The sequence below is a fragment of the Schistocerca cancellata genome, chromosome 6, assembly GCF_023864275.1.
Source record: "Schistocerca cancellata isolate TAMUIC-IGC-003103 chromosome 6, iqSchCanc2.1, whole genome shotgun sequence".
NCBI lineage: Eukaryota > Metazoa > Arthropoda > Insecta > Orthoptera > Acrididae > Schistocerca > Schistocerca cancellata.
Genome location: NC_064631.1, coordinates 137,091,403 through 137,117,110, shown reverse-complemented (window position 1 = coordinate 137,117,110; position 25,708 = coordinate 137,091,403). Strand labels below are relative to the sequence as shown.

Here is a 25,708-nt window from a genome sequence, read left to right as displayed (position 1 = left end):
CTGTTGGCACTCAGAGGTAACTGTCTCAGAAAGTCTGGGAACCACCGTAGTATATAGAGTGTCTGAGCAGCTAGACATTTCCCCGAAACTTTAGTATTTATTCCACTCAACCACAAATGAGACAGGCAAGTCATAAGAAACTTAAATTCTGTCAGCTTCCTCTCCGTAACGTACTAAATATTCACTAAATTATCAATAACGGCATGAAAATTCGAAACACCGATTATTGAAAACAAAGGGATGGAACAGGAATAGTTCAAATGGCTGTGAGCACTATGGGACTTAACTTCTGAGGTCATCAGTCCCCTAGAAGTTAGAACTACTTAAACCTAACTAACCTAAGGACATCACACACATCCATGCCCGAGGCAGGATTCGAACCTGCGACCGTAGCGGTCGCGCGGCTCCAGACTGTAGCGCCTATAACCGCTCGGCCACACCGGCCGGCGAGCAGGAATGCAACACTTTTGTTCTTTTAATAAGTTCCCGAGAAGATACGTAGCGCCACGTAGTTAGTCGAATAATCTGAAAGCTCTGTTAGACCAGTTGTTTGTGAGGAGCTTTTGTCCAGCCTACCGACTGTTCTGTTCCAGGTGTTCCATTTTTAGATCCTAGCGGCGAACATCTCAAAACAGACAACCCTCGAGATAAATTGCCCCTCTCTAATCAGCGCGAGATAGCGGTACAAGGGTATCAGAAAGTGTACACCGTTTAATTAAGAGCCTCGTTAACAGAACATTTAACTTAAACCTTATCTCTCCAGATATAGACACTTCTGATAGTAAATGTAAGGAGATAAGCGGGGATGCTCTTTGCGAGTCTAAATAAGCGCGCGGGCAGTAAAACATTTCTTTGGTCCGCACCTGGCTATAAGCTGTTGTGGGCGCTGTCCTGTAGTGGGCAAACGATTGCTCTGCGTTTAAGAGCACGGAGCAGACAGCGGAATAAACAAATAATTACACGTGATGCTTCGGATGGTGCTTTGGCTAGCTAAGAGCAAACGAAACGCAGCATTCTGCGTGAAAAGAGTTTCTGGAGCCTTAAGATTTCTCGGGGTTAAGGAATTATCACAATCCACATGTTCTTGTATCTCACGTCAAGCCGACTGCAGTTGTCATTTACACTGTCGAATGACGTAATTACGATCCCCTCCCTCACAGGACGTCTCGTATAACTACGGCTATACGCTGTGATAACTTCTATCAAAATCGACCAACTATGAGCCAGTGAACGAGTAGCTTATTGAAATCGTGTTTGTGGAAGGCTAAAACAATGGGACTCGAGCATCGATTCACGGAACAGGACACGCTGAAGTGTTTTAAGCAGTGGACGGAACTAATGCAGATGTTTGTGTAAAATGAGTTCAAGGCGTTCAGCATTAACTAAACGTATCTGATAAGTAGAAAATTTTTCGTTTGTTCATGTAAAGCCGGGAAATTGAGTCATATGTGGCTTCCAGCATGCTTGGCGACAGCTAAGAAATGGTCACACGGAAATCGCTCACTGGCAGTTTCGATCGCATCAGACGCATGAACAACACAGATTTTGTTTTTGAAAATGGATTCGAAATCTACATCAGCTTTGTTGTTGACAAAAGTGCACGGAGAAACCACCGAAGAACATTTCCGAAGTGTTACTGCAATCAAAGACGTATAACGCCTTGCAAATACATCTTTACATCTTATGATTTTTCTTATAAAAAAATCATTCATAGAATACATTAATGAGCAAAGAAACATTCGAAAAATTATGAAGAGTTAAAAAGTTATGTCCTTGCGGGTATCAAATATAGATATCTAATTTGAGAAGGTCTAATACACTTTATGTACACATAACATACATATTGCAAACGTCTTTATTTCTAACCCGTTTGCCTCCATGTCATCAAAATGAAACTCACATTAGTTTTTCATTTCCGATAGAGGGATCACCATCTAAAATACTACCACATGCCCACACTCCACGTTTACACTGTGCAGAAGTTTGAAATCGAATCTAGTAGATTTAACGTGAAGTCTGGTAATGGGAAACCTTATGCCACAACCATTATTCTCTTTGTCACCCATCCCATCCCATTTGAATCAACTGTCCCCGAAATTGAGGCCACTTCTCAGGCGTACACTAGTAAACTCGGCTACGAACAGTTATAGCCAGTGGAGAGGCACACACACACAGCCATTCTACCCTTTGCCAGTAGAGAGGCATTCAGAGAGCCATACTGCTCCTTTGCTATTAGAGGCATGTTCTTCCTTCTAACCGCCGAAGTACTATTACCAGGATAAAAAATGTCCTGTCTTAGCACAAAAAGAGACGAACATGTTCTGGCCAGAGTTTGGGATGTAAAAGAAAGAAACTAGCTTTTCGGTACATCTCGCTGCTTCAGAGACATTTAAATGAAAATTCCTTGATATATTCGCGCTTTTTACTTGTTATTATTAATATCCATGTCACGTAATACAATTCGTCCTTGTCAAGTAAAGTAACACGATTCATTATGTCATGTTATATAACAAATATATGCCATTGTGTCATCCAACATGGCATTCGTCATGTCGTGCGTATGATACAACTTGTCATTAAAGATTAGGATGCATGCTTCACAACTTTGGGACACTTCCTATTATAGATATACCTTCACTCTCGGATGTTTCCTAGTGTGGATGCTTCCCCCCCTTCTCTAAAAGCACAAAAATGTGTGTCTATTTGTTCTTACAACCCTCACCATACATGTAACAGAGGGTGGATTTGGGGCAGAAAAGGTCCCCTCAGGGAAAATAAAACCCGCCACCGCCATCCAGAAATAAAAAAAAAAGTTTTAGCGTCGCCCCAGGAACAAACCCACCCCAAGAAATTTTATTCACCTAGGAAAACTTTCTTATCTACTACAGTTTGCTCTTCAGCCATATGATATTATACATTGTTTACTATGTATGTTGAATCTTCTGGATTTGAGCACTGGAGCCTATTACAAGATGCAGATATGCCAACGCCTTGCTGCTGAAGAGCTCACTCCGCTGAGGAAGTAGGGTTAACTCGTAAAAAAGCGCGAATATGTCAAGATGTTGTGATTTAAATGTCTTTGAAGATTACAGGTACATCAAAAAACTAGTTGCCTTCCTTTACATCGGCCGACTCAGATGATACAGTTGCTGAATAGTTCTGAGAAACTTGAGACTCATTTCAAATAGGTATCCCACCCATACAGTTATATAGCTGGTGGTGACACCAATCTACAAAAATGGTTCAAATGGCTCTGAGCACTAAGGGACTTAACATCTGTGGTCATTAGTCCCCTAGAACTTAGAACTACTTAAACTTAACTAACCGAAAGACATCACACAAATCCATGCCCGAGGCAGGATTCGAACCTGCGACCGTAGCAGTCGCGCGGATCCGGACTGCGCGCCTAGAACCGCTAGACCACCGCGGCCGGCGACACCAATCTACCTTGGAGATACTAGCGAAAATACATGTTTAAAGTTGGAGGTAGGCGTTAAACGTCGTCCGAAATCGTTCTGAATGCGTACTCAGAAAATCATTTACAACACTTAGTTCAGAAGCCCATTCGAAGTGTAAATAGTTACGAAAACATACTTGACCTCTTTGTAATCCTGAGCAAACAGGGAGCCTCATGACGGATACAGAGATTGGTGACCACAAGGTTATTGTAGTGAGATTAAATACCGTGACATCTGAACCCACCAAAAATAAACGAAAATATTTCTGTTTAAAAAACAGGTAAAAATTCGCATGAGGTCTTCCTAAAAGACAGTCCCCACTCCTTCCAGTCTGACTATGTAAACGTAGGCCAGATGTGGCTTAAATTCAAAGAAATAGTATCGACCGATATTGAGAGACATATATCAAATAAATTGATAAGAATTACTATTAAAAACAGTCTTGATCACGATTTATTTAACAAGGTGACCGGTTTCCACCACTACTGTGGTCATCTTCAGACCATTGAGTAGGAACCTCTTCCTGTTGGAGTGATTCTCCAACAGAAAGAGGTTCCTACTCAATGGTCTGAAGATGACCACAGTAGTGGTCGAAACCGGTCACCTTGTTAAATAAATCGTGATCAAGACTGTTTTTAATAGTAATTATTTATAAGACATTGATCACTGCTGTTCCCGTAATGCATTCAAAAATTGATAAGAGATGGGATTGATCCCCCATGGTATACCAAACACGTCAGAACACTGTTGCAGAAGCAACGAAAGAAGCATGCCCAATTTAAAAGAACGCGAAGCTCTCAAGATGTGCGAAGTCTTAAAACAGTTCGAAATATAGGGCGAACTTCAATGCGAGATGCATTTAATACTATCCACAACGAAACACTGTCCCGGAATCTGACAGTAAGTTCAAAGAGAGTCTGGTCGTGTGTAAAATACATCAGTGTAAATAGTCACTGCGCGATAACAATGTCGACGCTACTGATGACAGCGCCACTAAAGCAGAGTTACTAAAAATGTTCAAATGTGTGTGACATCTTATGGTACTTAACTGCTAAGGTCATCAGTCCCTAAGCTTACACACTACTTAACCTGAATTATCCTAAGGACAAACACATACACCCATGCGCAAGGGAGGACTCGAACCTCCGCCGGGACCAGCCGCACAGTCCATGACTGCAGCGTCCGAGACGGCTCGGCTAATCCCGCGCGGCAACGCAGAGTTACTAAAAACGGTTTTCCGACTTTCCTTCATCAAAGAAGATGAAGTAAATATTCCATAATTCGAACCAAGAACAACTGCCAACGTGAGTAACTTAGAAGTAGATACCTTCAGCGTAGCCAAGAAGATTAAATCACTTAACAAAGGCAAGGTATCCGGTCCTGACTGTGCCAGTCGGGCACCATACTTAACAATTATATACAACCCATCGCTCATTGAATGACTCGTCCCTAAAGACAAGAAAATTGGAGAAGTCACACCAAAAATGGTTCAAATGGCTCTGAGCACTATGGGACTTAACATCTATGGTCATCAGTCCCCTAGAACTTAGAACTACTTAAACCTAACTAACCTAAGGACAGCACACAACACCCAGCCATCACGAGGCAGAGAAAATCCCTGACCCCGCCGGGAAGAAGTCACACCAATATCCAAGAAAGGACATAGGAGCAATCCGCTAAATTACAGACCCACATCGCTAACGTCGACTTGTATTAAGATTCTGAAACAATACGGAGTTTAAACACTATGAGTTATCTCTAAGGAAACGATATTGACAAACAGCCAAAACGAATTCAAAAACTATCGTTCTTTTGAAACACAAGTAGCTGTTTATTCTCACGAAGTAACGAGTGATACTGACAGGGGCTGTGAAACTGATTCCATATTTTACGACTTCCAGAAGGTTTTTGAAACCATACCTCACAAGCGACTTCTAATCAAATTGCGAGTCTATGGACTATCGTCTCAGTTGTGCGGATTAGTGATTTCCCGTCAGGAACGTCACAGTTCATAGTAATTGATGGAAAGTCATAAAGTAAAACAGAATTAATATCTAGCCTTTCCCAAGAAAGTGTTAGAGGGCCTCTGCTGTTACTGATCGTATATATATAAACGATTTAGGAGAAAATCTGAGTAGCACTCTTACATTGCAAACGATGCTGTCACTGACCATCTTATAAAGTCAACAGTTTATCAAAAAAAATTGCAAAATTCTTTAAATAAGATATCTGTGCGGTGTGAAAAGTAGAAACTGGCTAAGTTATGAAAAGTATGAAGTCATCCACATGAGTATCCGCTAAATTTCGGTTATACTATAAATTACACATATCTAAAGGCTGTAAATACGACTAAATACACACATCATAACAAGTTTAGCATAACATCGGTTCCGAGAGTTCCAGAACCTGTACATTGTACCACCAACAGCGAGACCTTGTGATGGTCCAGATTGCTGTACACACCGGTACCTCTAATACCCAGTAGCACGTCCTCTTGCACTGATGCATGCCTGTATTCGTCGTGACATACTATCCACATCCCACTCCTCAAAGGCGATTCGGCGTAGATCTCTCAGAGTGGTTGGTGGATCATGTCGTCCATAAACAGCCGTTTTCAATCTGCCCCAGGCAAGTTCGATATAGTTCATGTCTGGAGAACATGTTATCCACTCTAGTCGAGCGATGTCGTTATACTGAAGAAATTCATTCACAAGATGTGCACGACAGGGGTGCGAATTGTCGTCCACGAAGACGAATGCCTCGCCAATATGCTGCCGATATGGTTGCACTGTTGGTCGGAGGATGGTATTCACGTATCGTACAGCCATTACGGCGCCTTCCATGACCACCAGCGGCGTACGTCGATCCCACATAATGCCACCCCAAAACAGCAGGGAACCTCCTCCTTGCTGCACTCGCTAGACAGTGTGTCCAACGCGTTCAGCCTGACCGGGTTGCCTCCAATCACGACGATTGTCTGGTTGAAGGCATATGCGTCACTCGTCGCTATAGAGAACGTGATGCCAATCCTGAGCGGTCCATTCGGCATGTTATTGGACCCATCTATACCGCGCTACATGGTGTCGTGGTTGCAAAGATGGATCTCGCCATGGACGAGAGAGAAGTTTCGCATCATGCAGCCTATTGGGCACAGTTTGAGTTGTATCACGACGTTCTGTGGCTGCACGAAAAGCATTATTCAATATGGTGGCGTTGCTGTCAGGGTTCCTCCGAGCCATAATCCGTAGGTAGCGGTCATTCACTGCAGTAGTAGCCCTTGGGCGGCCTGAGTGAGGCGTGTCATCGACAGTTTCTGTCTCTTTGTATCTCCTCTATGTCCGAACAACATCGCTTTGGTTCACTCCGAGACGCCTGGACTCTTTTTGAGAGCTCTTCCTAGCACAAAGTAACAATGCGGACGCGATTGAACCGCGGTATTGACCGTCTAGGCATGGTTGAACTACAGACAACACGAGCCGTGTACCTCCTTCCTGTTGGAATGACTTGCAGTGATACCCTTCGTGTACTAGGCGCTGCTCTTGGATGGTTGTTTACATATTTGGGAGGATTTAGTGACATCTCTGAATAGTCTAAACGGCTTTGTCTGTGATCAATATCAACAGTCAACTATCTTCAGGATTTCTGGGAACTGGGGTGATGCAAAACTTTTTTTGATGTGTGTACTTAGGATTACAATTACGAATAACTTAAGTTGGAACGATCACATGGAACGTGTTGTGGGTAGAGCAAACCAAAGACTACGATTTACTGGTAGAACACTGAGAAATCGCAACAGGTCTATTAAAGAGACAGCCTACACTACACCAGTACTTCATCTCCTTGAGTAATGATGTGCAGTGTGGGATCCGCCATCAGATAGAGTCGACGGAGGACACAGAAAAAGTTCAACAAGGGGCAGTTCGGTTTGCACTATCGCGAAACTGGGCAGAGAGCGCCACGGATATGATACGAGTACTGGAGTGGCAATCATTGAAACAAGGGTGTCTTTCGTTGTGGCAGGATCATCTCAGGAAATTTCAATCACCAACTTTCTCCTCAGATCGTGAAAATATTTTGTTGGCGCCACCTACATAGGGAGGAATGATCATATTAATAATAATAATAATAACAATAATAATAAACTCGCGCAGAAAGATTTAAGTGTTGGTTTTTCCCGAACTCTATTCAAGAGTGGAACAGTAAAGAAATAATTGAAGGTGGCTCGATGAACCCTCTGCCAGCACTTAATTATGAATTGCAGAGCTATCACGTAGATGAAACTCTGCCCAGGACATATTCGCCTTTCTCTGTGTTATGAAAGGAATATATTTCATTCTGGTTCCCAACTTTTACTCTACCACATTGTTTATATCGTGCAACGGAAAATTTTTTCTCAAAAGAATAGCGTGACCATAAATTAGATGTATTTGTTTCCCTTGTTACATGCATTTGTCTACCTTCTTATAAAATGTGAACCGATTTGCACAAGTCTGAAACACAGAAGTGGCGCGCGTAAAAAAAAAAAAAAAAAAAAAAAAAAACTCACAAAGAAACGTGTGTTGTGCACGTAAAATCGGAATGAAGCTAGATTTTTGAAATCGACTTTTCAACTTCATTAAGAATGCATCTTTTATTTATTTCATTCAGCTTAAACCATTTCCACGCACCCATTTCACGTAAGAACGAATTTTACGTGCTACATTAAATCCGACTTTAAAGTATTAAAAGCCCTCTGTACAAAATGTCTTTGACATCATTTACGTTTTCGCGAGTTATAAGTAACTGGCGAGGCGCAAAGACTCTCTTTGCACGGGTTTCGACATTAGGAATGAAACAGTCTTTGGATGCACCAATGTGTTCCAAAATGCCGCGCATGAAACGAGGTTTCTTCCGGGGCTCATACCTCGGATTCAGTTGATTATAGAAAGGTAGGGTTAAGTGTTTTGTGTAGCCATGTCGCTAGGGATCACTCCTAAAAGGATCGTCCTAATGTATCTATTCTATAGTATGAGGTCAAACTTCGAATATTACATACTTCCCACTGCTTAGGTAAATGGAGCAAATCGGTTGGTCTGTTTTGCGTTAGACGCGGTCTACGGTGTGCCTTAGTGGCTTATGGAGGCAGTATTAGCGCATGGGCGGTAAAAAAAAAGAAAAAAAGCGTAGTTCACCAATTTTCGCCGTTAGCAACGGATGTATAAATAACTAACCGCATCAAATTGCTCAAATTTAACGATATATCCTCCAGGTATTTGACTAGGAGTCCCATCTTTGTGTTTTCAAAAATCTTTATCCGTTGTCAAGAAACACGCCAAAAACATGGTTTTTGATACCAAAACCGAGCAGTGGATTCCAAGACGGCTGTGCACAGCAAATGACTGTAATTTTTACTGCATATTTCTAAGATCCCGATACCTAACTATCTTCAAAATTTTCTTGATAACTTTATCCGTTTTTGAGGCAGATGTTCAAAGATACCCTAATTGCACACCGAGAAATATGCTGTTAAGTGTCTTCGTTATCATTTCTATCTCAGTTTTGCGTTATTCCAGTTTCACATAAGTAAACTATCGAAATTTTGCTGAACCATGAAGTTCTTTCCATATGAATGAAATGCCCTACTGTAGCAGGAAATAGAAGGGAACCAGCGGAAAAATGCTCCCGTCGGAGCACCAAAGAAAAGTTAATACGCTCCTGTATAAAAGTCACTGAATGTAAAATAGGGTACCAGCAGTCTCACTCTACCTTCGTTACCATCTTTTAAAAAAGGGAGAAATGGCAGCGATACACAAAGTACCTTTCGATAAATGCCGTTATGTAGCTATCGGAGTACAGATGTAGATGTACCTTGTAGAAGAGGTAGTGTTTGTGATTTTTCCTTCTTGAGAGGACTGAAAACGTGAGTATTCAACCCTGTTAGGCTAACTGAAGAACTAACTGAATGAAAAGTGGCAGTTTTCGTAGTCTGGAGACCTGACAATAAGTGGGAGATCAATGTGCTGACGCAATGCGCTTTCCACAATGCTTCCAAATGCCGCGCGGGATAGCCGTGCGGTCTTAGGCGTCCTGTCACGGTTCGCGCGGCTCGACGCGTCGGAGATTCGAGTCCTCCCTCGGGCATGGATGTGTGTTGTCCTTAGCGTAAGTTAGTTAGATTAAGTAGTGCGTAAGCCTAGGGGCCGATGACCCCAGCAGTTTGGTCCCATAGTCCTTACCAACAATTTCCAAAAATGCTTCCAAATGACCCCATTCGCTAGAGGACGACACTGTGTCCAGTGACCAGCTGCAGGTCCCCCGGGGCTCAACAGCGAAGTTCGTCCACGAACCGAACTTGTGCTGCCTCTCTTATGACCTCATCACTGACTGTACGTTAAATTTTAATCCTTCTTATTTCACTGCAGGAAGTACTCCGAGTGTTTCCCGTGACAGTCACAGGTAAACAGGTAATATTGTCGTTTTTACATCAGTAAGATTCGCGATGAAAGTGTAATGACTGTGTTTCTGTTAAGTACGTTCTCTGGTCTCTGATGTGCTGACGCCTGCGTAACTGACGAAATTTCAGAAACGCTTGTGAGGCTGTTAAGGAAACGTCTTCTCACCGGGTGATTGTAGGAACTGGTTTCACCGCGTTCAGCGCAAGCAGACCGTACCGACGGCGTTCGCACGTCGGCGCGCCGCGCAATTTTCGCGGGTCGGCGCTGTATTATACACAGCGTAAGCCCTTCCGGCCCATGTACACGGGATCCATTTATTCCCGACGAGTGTATACAGTGTATATTGGCAATTAGTTAGGGGATATTAAATTGACCGCCATCATAATCTGTGATGATTTATGATCAAAGCCCAGACATGCGTTAAATTAGGCTTCACTTGATTGGCTCATAAATCGGCTATTGTATAATAGACTGGTTTGTCATCGGAGGCGCCGCGGCCGGCCACGGCAGAGCAGGGACAGCGGCGAGCGGCGAACGCCTGCTGGAGGGCTATTACCGCTCCAGCTCCCGCTCCTGCGGCGCCTGGATTATTCCAGCAGGCAGGCGGGGCAGGCCTTGAGGCCCCAGCCGCAGTCAACGGCCTCGGGCGCGGCCTCCAGGCGCCGCTGGAAGGAAGCCGACGCTCCGAACAGGTGTGCGGGCCGCGCTCACTAGCCGGCTGTCTCGCCGACACGGCGGAATCAAGATTATAAGCGCTGCACGGCACTATCACTTGTTAGCACTTGCTCGCCACTAACGTCACGGAGTGAAAAATATAGTTGCAGCGAGTAAGTCCAGTCAGCCACATGGTCAATGTTTCTTTGCTTATTCTCGCGGGAGATTACGATGTTTCGTGATGTTTTTTTCGGGTAGGAAGCTGTGTTACAAGGTGAGGCCACGACGTTCGGATTACGGATTTTGTTCACACTTCGTACACTTTTAATGGTCCATTAGGACAACATAATGTGCAAGTAGCAAGGCGTACTATTTAAGCGATTTCAAGACAATCGCAGAAAGTTTTACGCTCACTGATATACGGCGCGTTGCGACCCTGTGCACGAGCTGGCGGCCGTCACGTTATCAGCATTCAAGTCCGTAATCAGTGAATCTCTGGATCTTGTCCCGCTCTACTTTTTTTTAATTTATATTTTTACAACATTAGTGATGTAATTTCATGCGTTGTTGTTGTTGTTGTTGTGGTCTTCAGTCCTGAGACTGGTTTGATGCAGCTCTCCATGCTACTCTATCCTGTGCAAGCTTCTTCATCTCCCAGTACCTACTGCAACCTACATCTTTCTGAATCTGCTTAGTGTATTCATCTCTTGGTCTCCCGCTACGATTTTTACCCTCCACGCTGCCCTCCAATACTAAATTGGTAATCCCTTGATGCCTCAGAACATGTCCTACCAACCGATCCCTTCTTCTGGTCAAGTTGTGCCACAAACTTATCTTCTCCCCAATCCTATTCAATACTTCCTCATTAGTTATGTGATCTACCCATCTAATCTTCAGCATTCTTCTGTAGCACCACATTTCGAAAGCTTCTATTCTCTTCTTGTCCAAACTATTTACCGTCCATGTTTCACTTCCATACATGGCTACACTCCATACAAATACTTTCAGAAATGACTTCCTGACACTTAAATCTATACTCGATGTCAACACATTTCTCTTCTTCAGAAACGCTTTCCTTGCCATTGCCAGTCTGCATTTTATATCTTCTCTATTTCGACCATCATCAGTTATTTTGCTCCCCAAATAGCAAAACTCCTTTACTACTTTAAGTGTCTCATTTCCTAATCTAATACCCTCAACATCACCCGAATTAATTCGACTACATTCCATTATCCTCGTTTTGCTTTTGTTGATGTTCATCTTATATCCTCCCTTCAAGACACCATCCATTCCGTTCAACTGCTCTTCCAAGTCCTTTGCTGTCTCTGACAGAATTACAATGTCATCGGCGAACCTCAAAGTTTTTATTTCTTCTCCATGGATTTTAATGCCTACTCCGAACTTTTCTTTTGTTACCTTTACTGCTTGCTCAATATACAGATTGAATAACATCGGGGAGAGGCTACAACCCAACTGCCATCTGGTTTCTGTACAAATTGTAAATAGCCTTTCGCTCCCTGTGTTTTACCCCTGCTACCTTTAGAATCTGAAAGAGAGCATTCCAGTCAAGATTGTCAAAAGCTTTCTCTAAGTCTACAAAAGCTAGAAACGTAGGTTTGCCTTTCCTTAATCTTTCTTCTAAGATAAGTCATAAGGTTACATTTGAAAGGTAATATGATGAAAAGACACGTGTATTTGCATGAACCTTTATAGAATTTCCAATTGGCTGTTTACCAATTTCTTATTATTACAACAAATATTACTTTTGTTTCTATAAGCAAATTAAAAACTGTATCAGGTCTCTTCAGACCCTTTCGTTATTGAAATTTTGTACATGGCTGCACGTTCATAGACTGTGAATAGTTACAATTGAAAGAAAACAGCCCCCGGTCACTATTTTTAACGAATTAACCGGGTTTCAACACTGCTGGGAGTGTCTTCCTCAGAATTTAAATCAAAGAATGGTTTATAACATGGTCACAGAATTATGACTAAAAACGTATGATACAGAGTATAAGTACAGAATCATCGAGAAAGACTGGCAATACTTATATGTCTTTATAAGGTAATAAATATGCCAAAAGGGCATTAGTCACAAAGATATTTAAGATAAAAAATTGTGATGGCGAGCCACTAAGGGCTGCTGGTTACTTACGCGGTTACAGGTTGTAGATAAAAAATTGTGATGGCGAGCCACTAAGGGCTGCTCGTTACTTCCGCGGTAACAGCCTGTAACCGCGTAAGTAACGAGCAGCCCTTAGTGGCTCACCCTCACAGTTTTTTATCTTAAATATCTTTGTGACTAATGCCCTTTTGGCATATTTATTATCTTATAAAGACATATAAGTATTGCCAGTCTTTGTCGATGATTCTGTACTTATACTCTGTATCATACGTTTTTAGTCATAATTCTGTGACCATGTTATAAACCATTCTTTGATTTAAATTCTGAGGAAGACACTCCCAGCAGTGTTGAAACCCGGTTAATTCGTTAAAAATAGTGACCGGTGGCTGTTTTCTTTCAATTGTTTTTCATTGTTCACTGACAACGAATGAGAAACTGTTTGTCGTGAATATGCTATTAAATATATTCGACCATAAATCGTCAATTTTCGGCACCGATACTTACGAAAATGTTACTTTACTCATGGTTTGTATCCAAGCTGTCAAAAGAAAGAGAAATTTTTCAAAATGTCGATGAGCTTTGTTTTTCCTTAGAAACTTTGAACGTTTCTTATGCACACGGGAAAACTGCACTCATTCGTCGAAGTAATTGCCGTTTTAATTTATGTTTTCCCTTCCCGTATGAAAAATATCATCCTTCAATTTGTAATGTCGAAAGCACGTCTAACGATTAATCGCACACTACCGTCATATTCTGGGATTTTGTAACTCACTGTATTATTGAATGAAGTTATTTACGCCTTTATTTATCGAATGTTCTGCTTGGGCTTTCCAAAACTATCCCTCGTCCCTCAGACCTGTGTCTGCAGATCGAAACGCCCAGGAGCAAAGCAGTTCTAAGTACCTTACCCCACTGCAGGTATAAGGGATTTCGGAAATCACGACAAGCACAAATTTTCAGGAAAACTGTATGCTTTTGGTCGCTTACTTATCGATAGTATTTGTTGTGATGATAATAATTATCAAACAACCAAATAACATTGGAAAGTCAATAAAAATGCATGTAAATGCACGTGTCTTTTCATCACATTATCTTTCAAATGCAATCCGTATGAAATAACATGACTGGTGTTGATAAAAATAAAAATTACAAAAACATGAGCGGGACTGAATCAAGCGACCCACCAATTACAGAGATTGAAAGCTAACCGCATGACGGCCGCCAGCTCGTGCTCAGAGTCAAAATGTAATGGTCCATCAGTGACGCATAAAACTCCACTTGCGATTTTCTCGAAATCGCCTATATAGTACGCCTTACTAGCTGCACGTTATGTTGCAACAGAAAAGTTATGGAGAATAATGGAGCGCACAGTATAAAGAAACAACCGTAATGTTACATATAGCAGGCACATATGCAGAACTGAAACAAACAAATACAATGATGAGACAAGGTTGTTCTTTATTCCCTATACTGCTCAGTACTTACATTCACGATGCGGTTGCAGATGGAATTCTAGGATAAACAATGGGGTAAAACCAAGCAGTTCGGTAAGGTTTAGATCACTTCTATATGCTGATGATCTTATATAGATTATTTCAGGAGGAGATGACTCAAGAAAAGGAACTTATCAACCCAATAAAATATATACAGAATATAATATGAAAACATCCTCTAGTAAATGAAAATAATTGACATTTTGTGGAAATATCGAGAGAGAAGATAGTAGTTAATGAACAAATTGAACAGGTAAAACATTTTAACTCTCTAGAATGTAAAATATCACATGAATACGAAGACGATATGCAGATTAAGTTGAACAGATTTGGAAGCATCCGTAGCACAACCGATAGCGCTTTAAAGCATTAAACACGGAAACAGATGCAACTGAAATTTTATAGAGTAGTCGCATTGCTAACCCTATTCTATGAAAGTGAATCGTTGGTATTCAATAAAAGAGAAGAAAAAAATACAGGGTATGGGAATGGGATTTCAGAGAGAGGTGAAGAGATGTAAATTCATAGATAAAATACGAAATGAAGATATACGAAAAGAGTTGAAAATTTGCAGTGTGAAAGAAAAGCTGAATGAAAACAAAAAGAAATGGAATGATCATCTACAGAGAATGGACCCAAAGATGCTACCACGTCAATGAAGAATTTTAAACCAAAAGAGAAGAACGATCCTAGCAGACCACGAAAAAAATGGAAACTGTAGCATGCCACAAGTGGCCTACTGTGGGAAGTGCAGAAGAAAAAGAAGAAGACGAAAAAATACAAATGAATCGCGAGCATTTGCTTGCCAACATCTTTATTGTCCTGGGGTAAACCAAACATAGTCTGGTGATGCTGTTTCAGAGTAAGATGTGTGGCAAAACATGAAAGACAGCGAAAGCAGGTACAGGTATAGATTAGTGAAGGAAGCCATATAAATAACTTTATCAGGGCATCTGCGAGCCTAAAAGTTGTAAATGATAAGCACAATATTGTGCATGTTTCACCGTATTGACTTATTTTGTTATCTGGTGTTCCACTAAAAATGACACCTGAAGACTTTAACTGAGCATCGTCTTCAAAGAGGTTTAAATATCCTTGAACAATATTGAAAAACATCGAGAGTGAGATACGATCACAAAGTAAATGTCGCCTTTGCCAGCGCAGTGGTAAAGTAATTCTAAGTCTAAAAGTAAAACCGCAAATAAATATAAAGGTAAGAGAAAAAACATTGACAATAAATTTAGAAGAAATAGTAACTAATAACAGTTTAAATTGAATTAACAATCGCAACAAAATAAAGTTAAAGCTAAACAAGAGTCCTGAAGAATAGCTTGAGAAGTATTACACATGGGAGGTGATAGAAAGTGAAGGATAGAATAGGAAAGTGTAACAGGAAGTAGATAACCTATATATCACTAATATCTAATTTAGCTTATGTATTTTCTGTTATGGCTGTCTTCTCCATCTTTTACCTTGCTTCAGTATGACCTCCCATATGTAATAATGCTTCAAGTTGTTCTTCAGTATTCTTATCTTGTATTACTTTTACTTTCCAGCGATTGTTAATTCAATTTAAATCGTTCTGTCGGCACTGTTTTTCGAGTACATAACGGCCTTCCCAATCTCACCATTGCCTGCATCTAAGCCACAGGAAGTGCAACGCACACTAATAAGTGGGCGTACATTTTCAAGTTCCTTGACTCGACTTTGTAATTACTGAAATACCATCACATTCTCAATCCGTGTAGCTTCACTGCGTTTTGTCAAGTAGTGTATTTCGTGTAGAGCGCTAACCGCCATCCCTATATGGCGTGTTTTCTGGACCCCTGGAATCAAGGCTGCAGTAGGCGGAACCACGCACCGTACAAACTACATCGCCGCCAGTCTCCGAGTAGGTACCCATAGCATAATTTTAGTCAGCGGTATTAGAAGTGACATCACGGCCTTAGCAGTCAGTTAGTTAGCCTAGAGAATGCTTCAGAATGCTGATCCATGACGAATTGCGTCTCCTTATTGTTTGATTAATGTTCGTTTTTGCATTAATGGATATGTCTTCCGCTACTTCTTTATTAGTCATGGTAGGTGTAATGAAAATAACAGTGCCAACAATGGCATCTGATTATGTTAAAACTATTGCATTGCATTAAAACCGTTTTAGTGATTTCTTTCGTTGGAAGCGCACATAAAACACCACAGATATCCCGGGAAGATAGAGCTACATCAAGAAGCAGCCTTATGACACTGCGGCATGTAAGGTAATGCCATAACGACCATTGTAGGCAGCAGGATTAAAAATCGCTCAGGTGAATTAGGAGCCATTAAACTGCAATCGCAAACTGTTGTGAGACATGCAATTATTTAACAATCGGTACACTGGACGCCATAATCGGCATTAAAACGTAGGGTTTGACAGTGCATTCGGTGTCAGATTACGGTACAATTATACCAAATTCATTTAGCGTTCGGTATCATTTCCAGTTAATCTGAGTATGGTACTTTTGTTAATTGCTAGCTGATATAATTTATCAATTTTTCCTTCTATGTTTGTTTGTACATTCAGAAATGTATCATCTACGTTATTCTACCCACATTTTGATGTGCCCTTTCCCGGAACTGGAATAATGGCGTAATCTTTCTACTCCACAAAAAAAGGAGAGACATAAGACAAAAATAAACTGCTATGAATGTGCCTCTATACGCGTATTCATCTTCCTCACCTTTTTTTCACAATCCCTACGTGAGTTACACAGCGGTGGAAGTGGAATGTTTGAACGGTCTTCTTCGAATACAGTTTTTCTAAATTTACCCAACAGAGTAATGCGAGGATTTCATCGTCTTCCTTCCAAAAAATTCACATTTAAGCTCCCCGAACATTTCTTCTACATTTCTATATGTTCTACGCTGACCTGTTATAATCCTGGTAGCGCGACTCTGGAACAGTCCATTATCCCATAACCCTAATGCTTTCATTCGCCTTCCTTTTCCCTAACGCTGACTTTATGTGATCGTCCCCTTTCATATCAGTTTTTAACATTCACAAACTGTGACACAGTCGCAGATTAAAACAATGGTCCAGGAAGTGCAGATTGTGTTTCTTTCATTCCAATCTATGGTCACAGAAACTGTCGTCACACAATTTTTGTAATCATAAACTCGAATAAAACAAATAGGAGTATAGAGGGGACTCTCCTAGGTTCAGCAACCAACATGCTAGTTACCAAGAATTACTGGCGCCGGATACGCAAATACTGAGTAAGTAACCTTCACCAGTTTATTTCACAAAATACGCTGAGGTGACAAAAGTTGTGAAATACCTGCTAGTATCGTATCGGACCTCCTTATGGCCGGCTTAGTGCAGCGGCTCGACGCGTCATGCACCCAACAAGTCGTTGGAAATCCCCTGCCGAGCCATGCTGCCTCTATAACTGTCCATAATTGAATTGTGAAAGTGTTGATGGTGCAGGATTTTGTGTACGAACTAACCTCTCAGTTATGTCCCATAGCCGGCCGTTATGGCCGAGCGGTTCTAGGCGCTTCAGTCTGGAACCGCGCGACCGCTAAGGTCGCAGGTTCGAATCCTGCCTCGGGCATGGATGTGTGTGATATCCTTAGGTTAGTTAGGTTTAAGTAGTTCTAAGTTATAGGGGACTGATGACCTCAGATGTTTAGTGCTCAGAGACATTTCAACCATTTATGTCCCATAAATGTTCGATGAGATTCATGTCGAGCGATCTGGGAAGCCAAATCATTCCCTCGAATTGTCCAGATTGTTCTTCAAATCAATCGCGGACAACTGTGCCCCGGTGACATGGCGCATTGCCATATTGTCATCCATAAAAATTCCATTGTTGTTAGGGAATATGAAGCCCAATGGTCTCCAAGTAGCCGAATATAACCATTTCCAGTCGATGATCGATTCCCTTTTACCAGAGGACCCATTCCATTCCATTCCACGTAAACACAGTCCACGCCAAAGAGCATCTTGTTGACAAGTTGGGTGCATGGCTTCGTGTGATCTGCGCCACACTCAGATCCTGTCATCTCTTCTTACCAACAGAAATCAGGACTCATCTGACCATGCCACAGTTTTCCAGCCCTCTAGGGCCCAACCGGTATGGTCACGAGCCCAGGAGAGGCGTTTCAGTCCATTAACGCCATAGTTATCCGCACTGTCCTAACGGATATGTTCGTCGTACGTCCGATATCGATTTCTGCGGTTATTTCGCTCAGTGCTGCTAGACTGTTAGCATCGATAACTCTACGCAAACGTCGCTGCTCTCGGTCGTTAAGTTGTCTTTGGTGAGAGGTAATGGTTGAAATTTGGTATTCTGTGAACACTCTTATTGTGGTGTCACCGCCAGACACCACACTTGCTAGGTGGTAGCTTTAAATCGGCCGCGGTCCATTAGTACATGTCGGACCCGCGTGTCGCCACTGTCAGTAATTGCACACCGAGCGCCACCACACGGCAGGTCTAGAGAGACGTACTAGGACTCGTCCCAGTTGTACGGACGACTTTGCTAGCGACTACACTGACGAAGCCTTTCTCTCATTTGCCGAGAGACAGATAGAATAGCCTTCATCTAAGTCCATGGCTACGACCTAGCAAGGCGCCATTAACCATTTCTGGAGAGAGCCTCACTTGTATCATCAAGAATGCTGTATACAAATGAAGGATTAAAGTTAAGTATTCCAGCAGCTACGTACTTTTCTTTATAGCATTCATTACGTATCCTGTTTCAGACTTAACGCCAGCCGGCGTGTGTAAACGCGTGCCTTTCGGTTACCCGTCACTGTGGCTGTCTTGTCAGTCCACTACACTTATCACTGTGGGTTTTGGAATATTGAATTCTCTAACGATTTCTGGAATGGAATGTCCCATGTGTCTAGCTCCAACTACATTTCTGTGCTCAAAAGTTTGCTAATGTCCGTTGTGCGGCCACAATCGTATCGGAAACCTATTCTCATGAATTATCTGAGTACAAATGACAGCCGGCCGGTGTGGCCGAGAGGTTCTAGGCGCTACAGTCTGGAACCGCACGACCGATACGGTCGCAGATTCGAATCCTGCCTCGGGCATGGATGTGTGTGATGTCCTTAGGTTAGTTAGGTTTAAGTAGTTCTAAGTTATAGGGGACTGATGACCTCAGATGTTAAGTCCCATAGTGCTCAGCGCCATTTGAACAATTTTTTACAAATGACAGCTCCGGCAATGCACTGCCCGTTCATACCTTGTGTGCCGTGATAGTACCGCCTTTTGTACGTTTACATACCGCTATCCCATGACCTTTGTCCCCTTAGTGTACTTTATAGTAACGCGCACGCTACGCCTGCCCATCATCACTGTGTCTGTCACCTTAGCCCCGGATAGTTAGGGACTTATTGAGACGCTCCGTTGAGAACTGAGACCGACAAATTACCGGCGTCCGAGGCACGCTGGTTAAAACAGCTTTACAGCGCGCTTGCGTGCAGGGATTCACTGTGTAGGCGCCCTGCGGTCGGGGTCCGCTTGTGCTGACACTAGTAGTTCGTCAGTATTCCCAGATACCGTCAGTTCTCCCGCGTGTACGTAAGGGCCCCGTAAGTGCAAGCCTCTAACACTTACAGAAACAACTTCTGCTTCTTAGTCATCATCATATTGGACAGTTTCCAGCCACTGGCTGGGTCTGTCGGGAACACAAGCCTCTCCATCGTGTTCTGTCTTTCCACCATTCCCCCTCTTCCACCTTCGTCCAGTTCTCTCCTCTTCTCATCACACATTCCTTCACTCCCTTCACCCATCTATCCCTTGGTCTTCCTCTGGGCCTCTTCCCCTCCAGTTGCAGATCAAACATCCTCTTTGGAATTCTTCTGGAATTCTTCCCTCATCCATTCTCTTCATGTGTCCATACCACTGCAGTCTTGATTTTTCTATCCTGTCCAGTACTGGTTCCTCCTTTAGTCTTTCCCTCACATACACATTTCGCAATCTGTCTCGTCTTGTTACACCCAACCTGCTCCTCTGGAACTTCATTTCACTAGGCTGTATTCTACTTTTGTCGCTTTCGTGCATTACCCATGTCTCACTTCCGTATGCCAATATGGGGACAAAGTAGGTTCGGTATATAATTCCCTTGGATTTCTGTGGCACCTCCTTGCTCCAAATAAGCCCCCTAATGCATTTGTAGAACTGCCCTGCTTTTCTGCACCTTTCATTTATTTCCATTGCGTTTCCCCCCTTACTTTCAATCACGCTTCCCAGGTACTTGAAGTTCTCTACCACTTGTAGTTTTTCCCCTCCACAATTTATATCCACATTTGGCCTATTCTTCTTCCTTGTTGTGACGATTATTTCACTTTTCTTTGCAGAGAAATGCATTCCATATTGTGCTGCCGTTGCCTCCCATGCATCTAACTGCTCTTGCACCTCCTTCTCGCAATTTCCCCATAACATCAGGTCATCGGCAAAAAGCACTGCTTTCATTTTATGATCTCCAATTGCATCTGATACTTGCTGTAGGATTTCATCCATAACAATAATAAACAATAAAGGCGAAAGTGCACTTCCCTGTCGCAGCCCATTTTCCAGCTTGAACCATGCAGTACGTTCCCTCCCCACTTTCACACAACTCTCACTTCCCTCATACATTTTTCTGACTTTTCGTGTTATCTCTTCATCTATCCCTTTTGCGTTCAGCACATCCCAGAGCTTGTCCCTACTGATACTGTCATACGCCTTCTCAATATCCAAAAAGGCCATGATTAAGTCCTTCCCGTACTCATAGTGCCTCTCCTGCAGTTGCCTTACCGCAAATATGAGGTCCGTTGTTGATCTTCCCGGTCTGAAACCGTACTGCTCCTCTTGCAGTCTACTTTCAATACTGCTTCTTATTCTCTTCTCCAGGATCTTTTCATAGATTTTTTCCACAGTGGCATAGCAGGGTGATTCCTCTGTAGTTTTCACATCTCCTTTTATCCCCTTTCTTGAAGATCGGGACTATAATTCCTTTCTTCCAATCCTCAGGAATTCTGTTCTCCTTCCACACCACCCTCAGCACTCTGTATAGCCACTGGGTTCCTACTTCTCCTGCTGCTCCTGCTCCTCTGCTTCTTAGTACTACCCTCAAATACTTATACGTTGTGATCCGCTCAAGATAATTTTCTATTTTTGTTATGATTCTAAAACACCGACAGGTCGCAAACAGGTGTCAGATGTTAATAAAGCTCCTTTATTTTCATAAGGAATTTCGCATGTGGCCCATCACCAAATGACCTGCTAAATTGATGACTCTTATTTACATTTCAAATGCGAGCAGCAGCATAAACGTACGAGGGCTTTCAATAAATAACGCAACACATTTTTCTCGCCCAATTTCGGTTGCAAAAACGCGGAATTTGTTGTCAGGTTCCAGTAGGTGACGGCACTATACGTCGCCTTCAAAATGACGTCTGCAACAAGGTGAGTTACAAGTTAAGAGCTGTCATTAGGTTTCTTTTGGTGCAAAATGAGAGCATCGCATATATTTATAGGCGTTTACTGAATGTCTACGGAGACCTGGCAGCGAACAAAAGCACGTTGAGTCGTTCGGCGTTTGTCATCATCGCAACAAGGTCGCGCAATCCTGTCAGATCTCCACCATGCCGGCCGGCAGCATAAACCCTCAGGAAACTGAAGAAACGGCTGCGGCGTTTACGTCACCACAAAAAAGCAAACGAACTTTTCCTCCTCCATGACAATGACTCACACAAGTCTGCACACCTGGGAGAAGCCCAGAAAACTTCACCGAACTGTTCTTCCACATCCACCAACATTGGCTTCGACGTCGACCAGTAGCGTGGTACCATGCGGCCATACAGACCCTCCCAGTAAGATGGAGTAAGGCCGTCGCACTGAACGGCGATTATGTTGAAAAGCAGATTCTTTTGTAGCCAAAAGGGTGAGTAATAATATGGTGTAATGGAATCCTGAATAAAACCAACCTGCTTTCAGAAAAAAAATCTGTTTCATTACTTGTTGAACGCGCATCGTATTTATACAGGCACAATGGTATGAACCAAAATTCATAATTTTTTTTACAGAAATACGTACTACAATACAATATGAGTACAATGCTGCGACAAAAAAGTCTTTCACCTTATAAGATATGAACTTACTACATTCACATAAGGACATAAATACTGATATGACATATAGAAAGCTACCAGACAAATGAATATAGCTGGTCTCGACATCGCATAAATAAAATCACTCACGGCCGATGGCGTGTGGATGGTGGAGCTGCAGCCCGGCAGTATAGGAAAGTAAATCATCAGTTTTTCGTGAGATTTATTTTGCAGTTGAAACAAATGTTTACACAGATTTTAAAGGCATACGTATTTCTTATAAGTCGAAAGGCTATTTTGTCACAGCATTTTACTCATATCGCATTGTGTTACGTATTTCTGAAAAAGAAAAACACAAAAAACAAACTATGAGTTCTGCTTCAAACCACTGTGTTTAGTAAATACGTTTCTGCATGTGTTCACATTTGAAATGTAAAACGTGTTATTAATTTATCAGGCCATAGGATGATAGGCCACGCCGCCGCTAACACGTTATGAAAATAAAGCAGTTCCATTAACATCTTGTGACTGCTATTTGCAACCTATCATCATTTTTTTGGAATCACAATAAAAAAGTCATAAAAATGGTCGTACTTATAATAATTTTGTAATTGGATAAACTGTTGCGTTTCTTCTCTTTGTTATAGGCAATATCTCACATTTATCAACATGTAAGTCCGCCCCGATAGCTGAGTGGTCAGTCAAGGGGCCCGGGTTCGATTCCCGGCTGGGTCGGAGATTTTGTCCTCTCAGGGAGTGGGTGTTATGTTGTCCTCATTATCATTTCATCATCGTCAGTGGAAGGCAACGGGATCACTTCCCTAAACGCTCATGCGGTGGACCTCTCTGACGGTAAGGCAGAACACAAAGTTTACCCACATTTAAGATGAGCTGTGACGCATTAGGCCAAATGGAGATTTTGCCCAAGTCTTTTTCCATTTTCCTACGAACGTCCAACGACGACATCCTCCTTTAGAGAAAATCATCGTCAGTGAACAAGCTTCTAGTGTTGCTGATCCTGTCTAAAAAACGTTGTTTGTGTGTTATCTTTAGAACTGAATGTAGCACAATAGACGACTTGCACGTTGTGTTCAAATATAAAGACCAAAGCAATGAATACGAATTATTACTTTATCTGCGATTCATAAATGTGGATAAGGCTTTTGACCCAATTTCACACACATCTGTAGTAACAGCCCATGAGAAACAACGTGCACTAGTATATTGGAGGAAATATACGTAAGTGACATCTTCCATTACACTTCAACAGGATTACGAGAAATTCAGAGCTGAATCAGGAAAGGAGATTTCAGATCACCAAAGCTGTTTTCAGCAGCCATGAAGGATCTTTCCACACCCTTAAAATGGAAAAACGAAGAAGGAATACGTGTTAATCGACAAAAACATTAAGTTCAAAGCTCATGTCTCAAACTGCAACTGTCATGAAGAATATTGTGAAATGTTTTTATACTACGTGCGTGCTGTTTTCTCTTAAGCACTTCGTGGTTTTTCCCAGAGATTCATGGCGACCAAAACAAGACAAAATTCCTTTCACCAAACAAATGACAGGAGCAGACGACATGCTGCTGATGATTCTGACACTGTACTCAAGCCTGTTTAGCCGGCGTCCTGTAAAATCCGTAGTGAAATCTGTGGCCATAAAACGTTGCAGGAACGTCCAGTAATCTCCAAAGCGTTGTTTCAATATCTAATAACTATTGATAAAAGCTGGAGATTCTGAAGAAAGAACTACAATGCCGAAATTTTTACTGTCGAAATGGTCATTATTTATTTTATTTTCTGACAAAATCTCAAAATTTTTACTTATGACCGAATGTACTTAAACTACCGTGTACAAACTCTAGGGACCGATCGATGAGAGGTTACGGAACAAAACGTATCTAACGAACTTGCATGCGGAAACGCATGGTTTCCATGCTACATACCATTTATTCTATCTTACATTGTTACAGAGACTGCGGTCTAATACCTGCTGTACCACGCAGCCACAGTTATAGTACTTGTCGAAAATGGTTTCCATGTGCCTCGACGCATGCGTGTACGCGCCGTAACGTCTTCTGTCTCACACATTCGTATCGGCGGCCAGGCTGCAGCCGAACAGCGTCAAAGGCAGTACGAACACGCTGCTTCGGTGTTTCCACATCCTGAATGGGCTCTCCATATACGATATTTTTAAGACGGCCCCATAACCAGAAATCACACAGGTTGAGATCCGGTGAACGACCAGCCATGCAACTGGACCCCTCGTCCGATTCATCGACCAGGGAAGATACGATTGAGATATATCCGGACGTAAATAGCGAAGTGATCTGGAGCACCATCATTTAGCAGCCACACAAACCCTTCGAATCATCAAGGGAACTTCTTCCAGCAGGGGAGGCAAAGTCGCCTGCAAGAAACGCATATACACTTCTGGAAATGGAAAAAAGAACACATTGACACCGGTGTGTCAGACCCACCATACTTGCTCCGGACACTGCGAGAGGGCTGTACAAGCAATGATCACACGCACGGCACAGCGGACACACCAGGAACCGCGGTGTTGGCCGTCGAATGGCGCTAGCTGCGCAGCATTTGTGCACCGCCGCCGTCAGTGTCAGCCAGTTTGCCGTGGCATACGGAGCTCCATCGCAGTCTTTAACACTGGTAGCATGCCGCGACAGCGTGGACGTGAACCGTATGTGCATTTGACGGACTTTGAGCGAGGGCGTGTAGTGGGCATGCGGCAGGCCGGGTGGACGTACCGCCGAATTGCTCAACACGTGGGGCGTGAGGTCTCCACAGTACATCGATGTTGTCGCCAGTGGTCGGCGGAAGGTGCACGTGCCCGTCGACCTGGGACCGGACCGCAGCGGCGCACGGATGCACGCCAAGACCGTAGGATCCTACGCAGTGCCGTAGGGGACCGCACCGCCACTTCCCAGCAAATTAGGGACACTGTTGCTCCTGCGGTATCGGCGAGGACCATTCGCAACCGTCTCCATGAAGCTGGGCTACGGTCCCGCACACCGTTAGGCCGTCTTCCGCTCACGCCCCAACATCGTGCAGCCCGCCTCCAGTGGTGTCGCGACAGGCGTGAATGGAGGGACGAATAGAGACGTGTCGTCTTGAGCGATGAGAGTCGCTTCTGCCTTGGTGCCAATGATGGTCGTATGCGTGTTTGGCACCGTGCAGGTGAGCGCCACAATCAGGACTGCATACGACCGAGGCACACAGGGCCAACACCCGGCATCATGGTGTGGGGAGCGATCTCCTACACTGGCCGTACACCACTGGTGATCGTCGAGGGGACACTGAATAGTGCACGGTACATCCAAACCGTCATCGAACCCATCGTTCTACCATTCCTACACCGGCAAGGGAACTTGCTGTTCCAACAGGACAATGCACGTCCGCATGTATCCCGTGCCACCCAACGTGCTCTAGAAGGTGTAAGTCAAC

General features: G+C 42.9%; 1 protein-coding gene across 1 annotated transcript in view; it reads left to right on the top strand.

The window, feature by feature from the left end:
• Window positions 1-10,644, top strand: part of LOC126088195 (skin secretory protein xP2-like) — a 118,577-nt gene extending 107,933 nt beyond the window's left edge. The window contains exon 4 of the mRNA XM_049906321.1: window positions 10,363-10,644. Within this exon, the coding sequence (XP_049762278.1) occupies window positions 10,363-10,644 (282 nt within the window). The remainder of the gene's footprint in view (window positions 1-10,362) is intronic.
• Window positions 10,645-25,708: the final 15,064 nt, after the last annotated feature.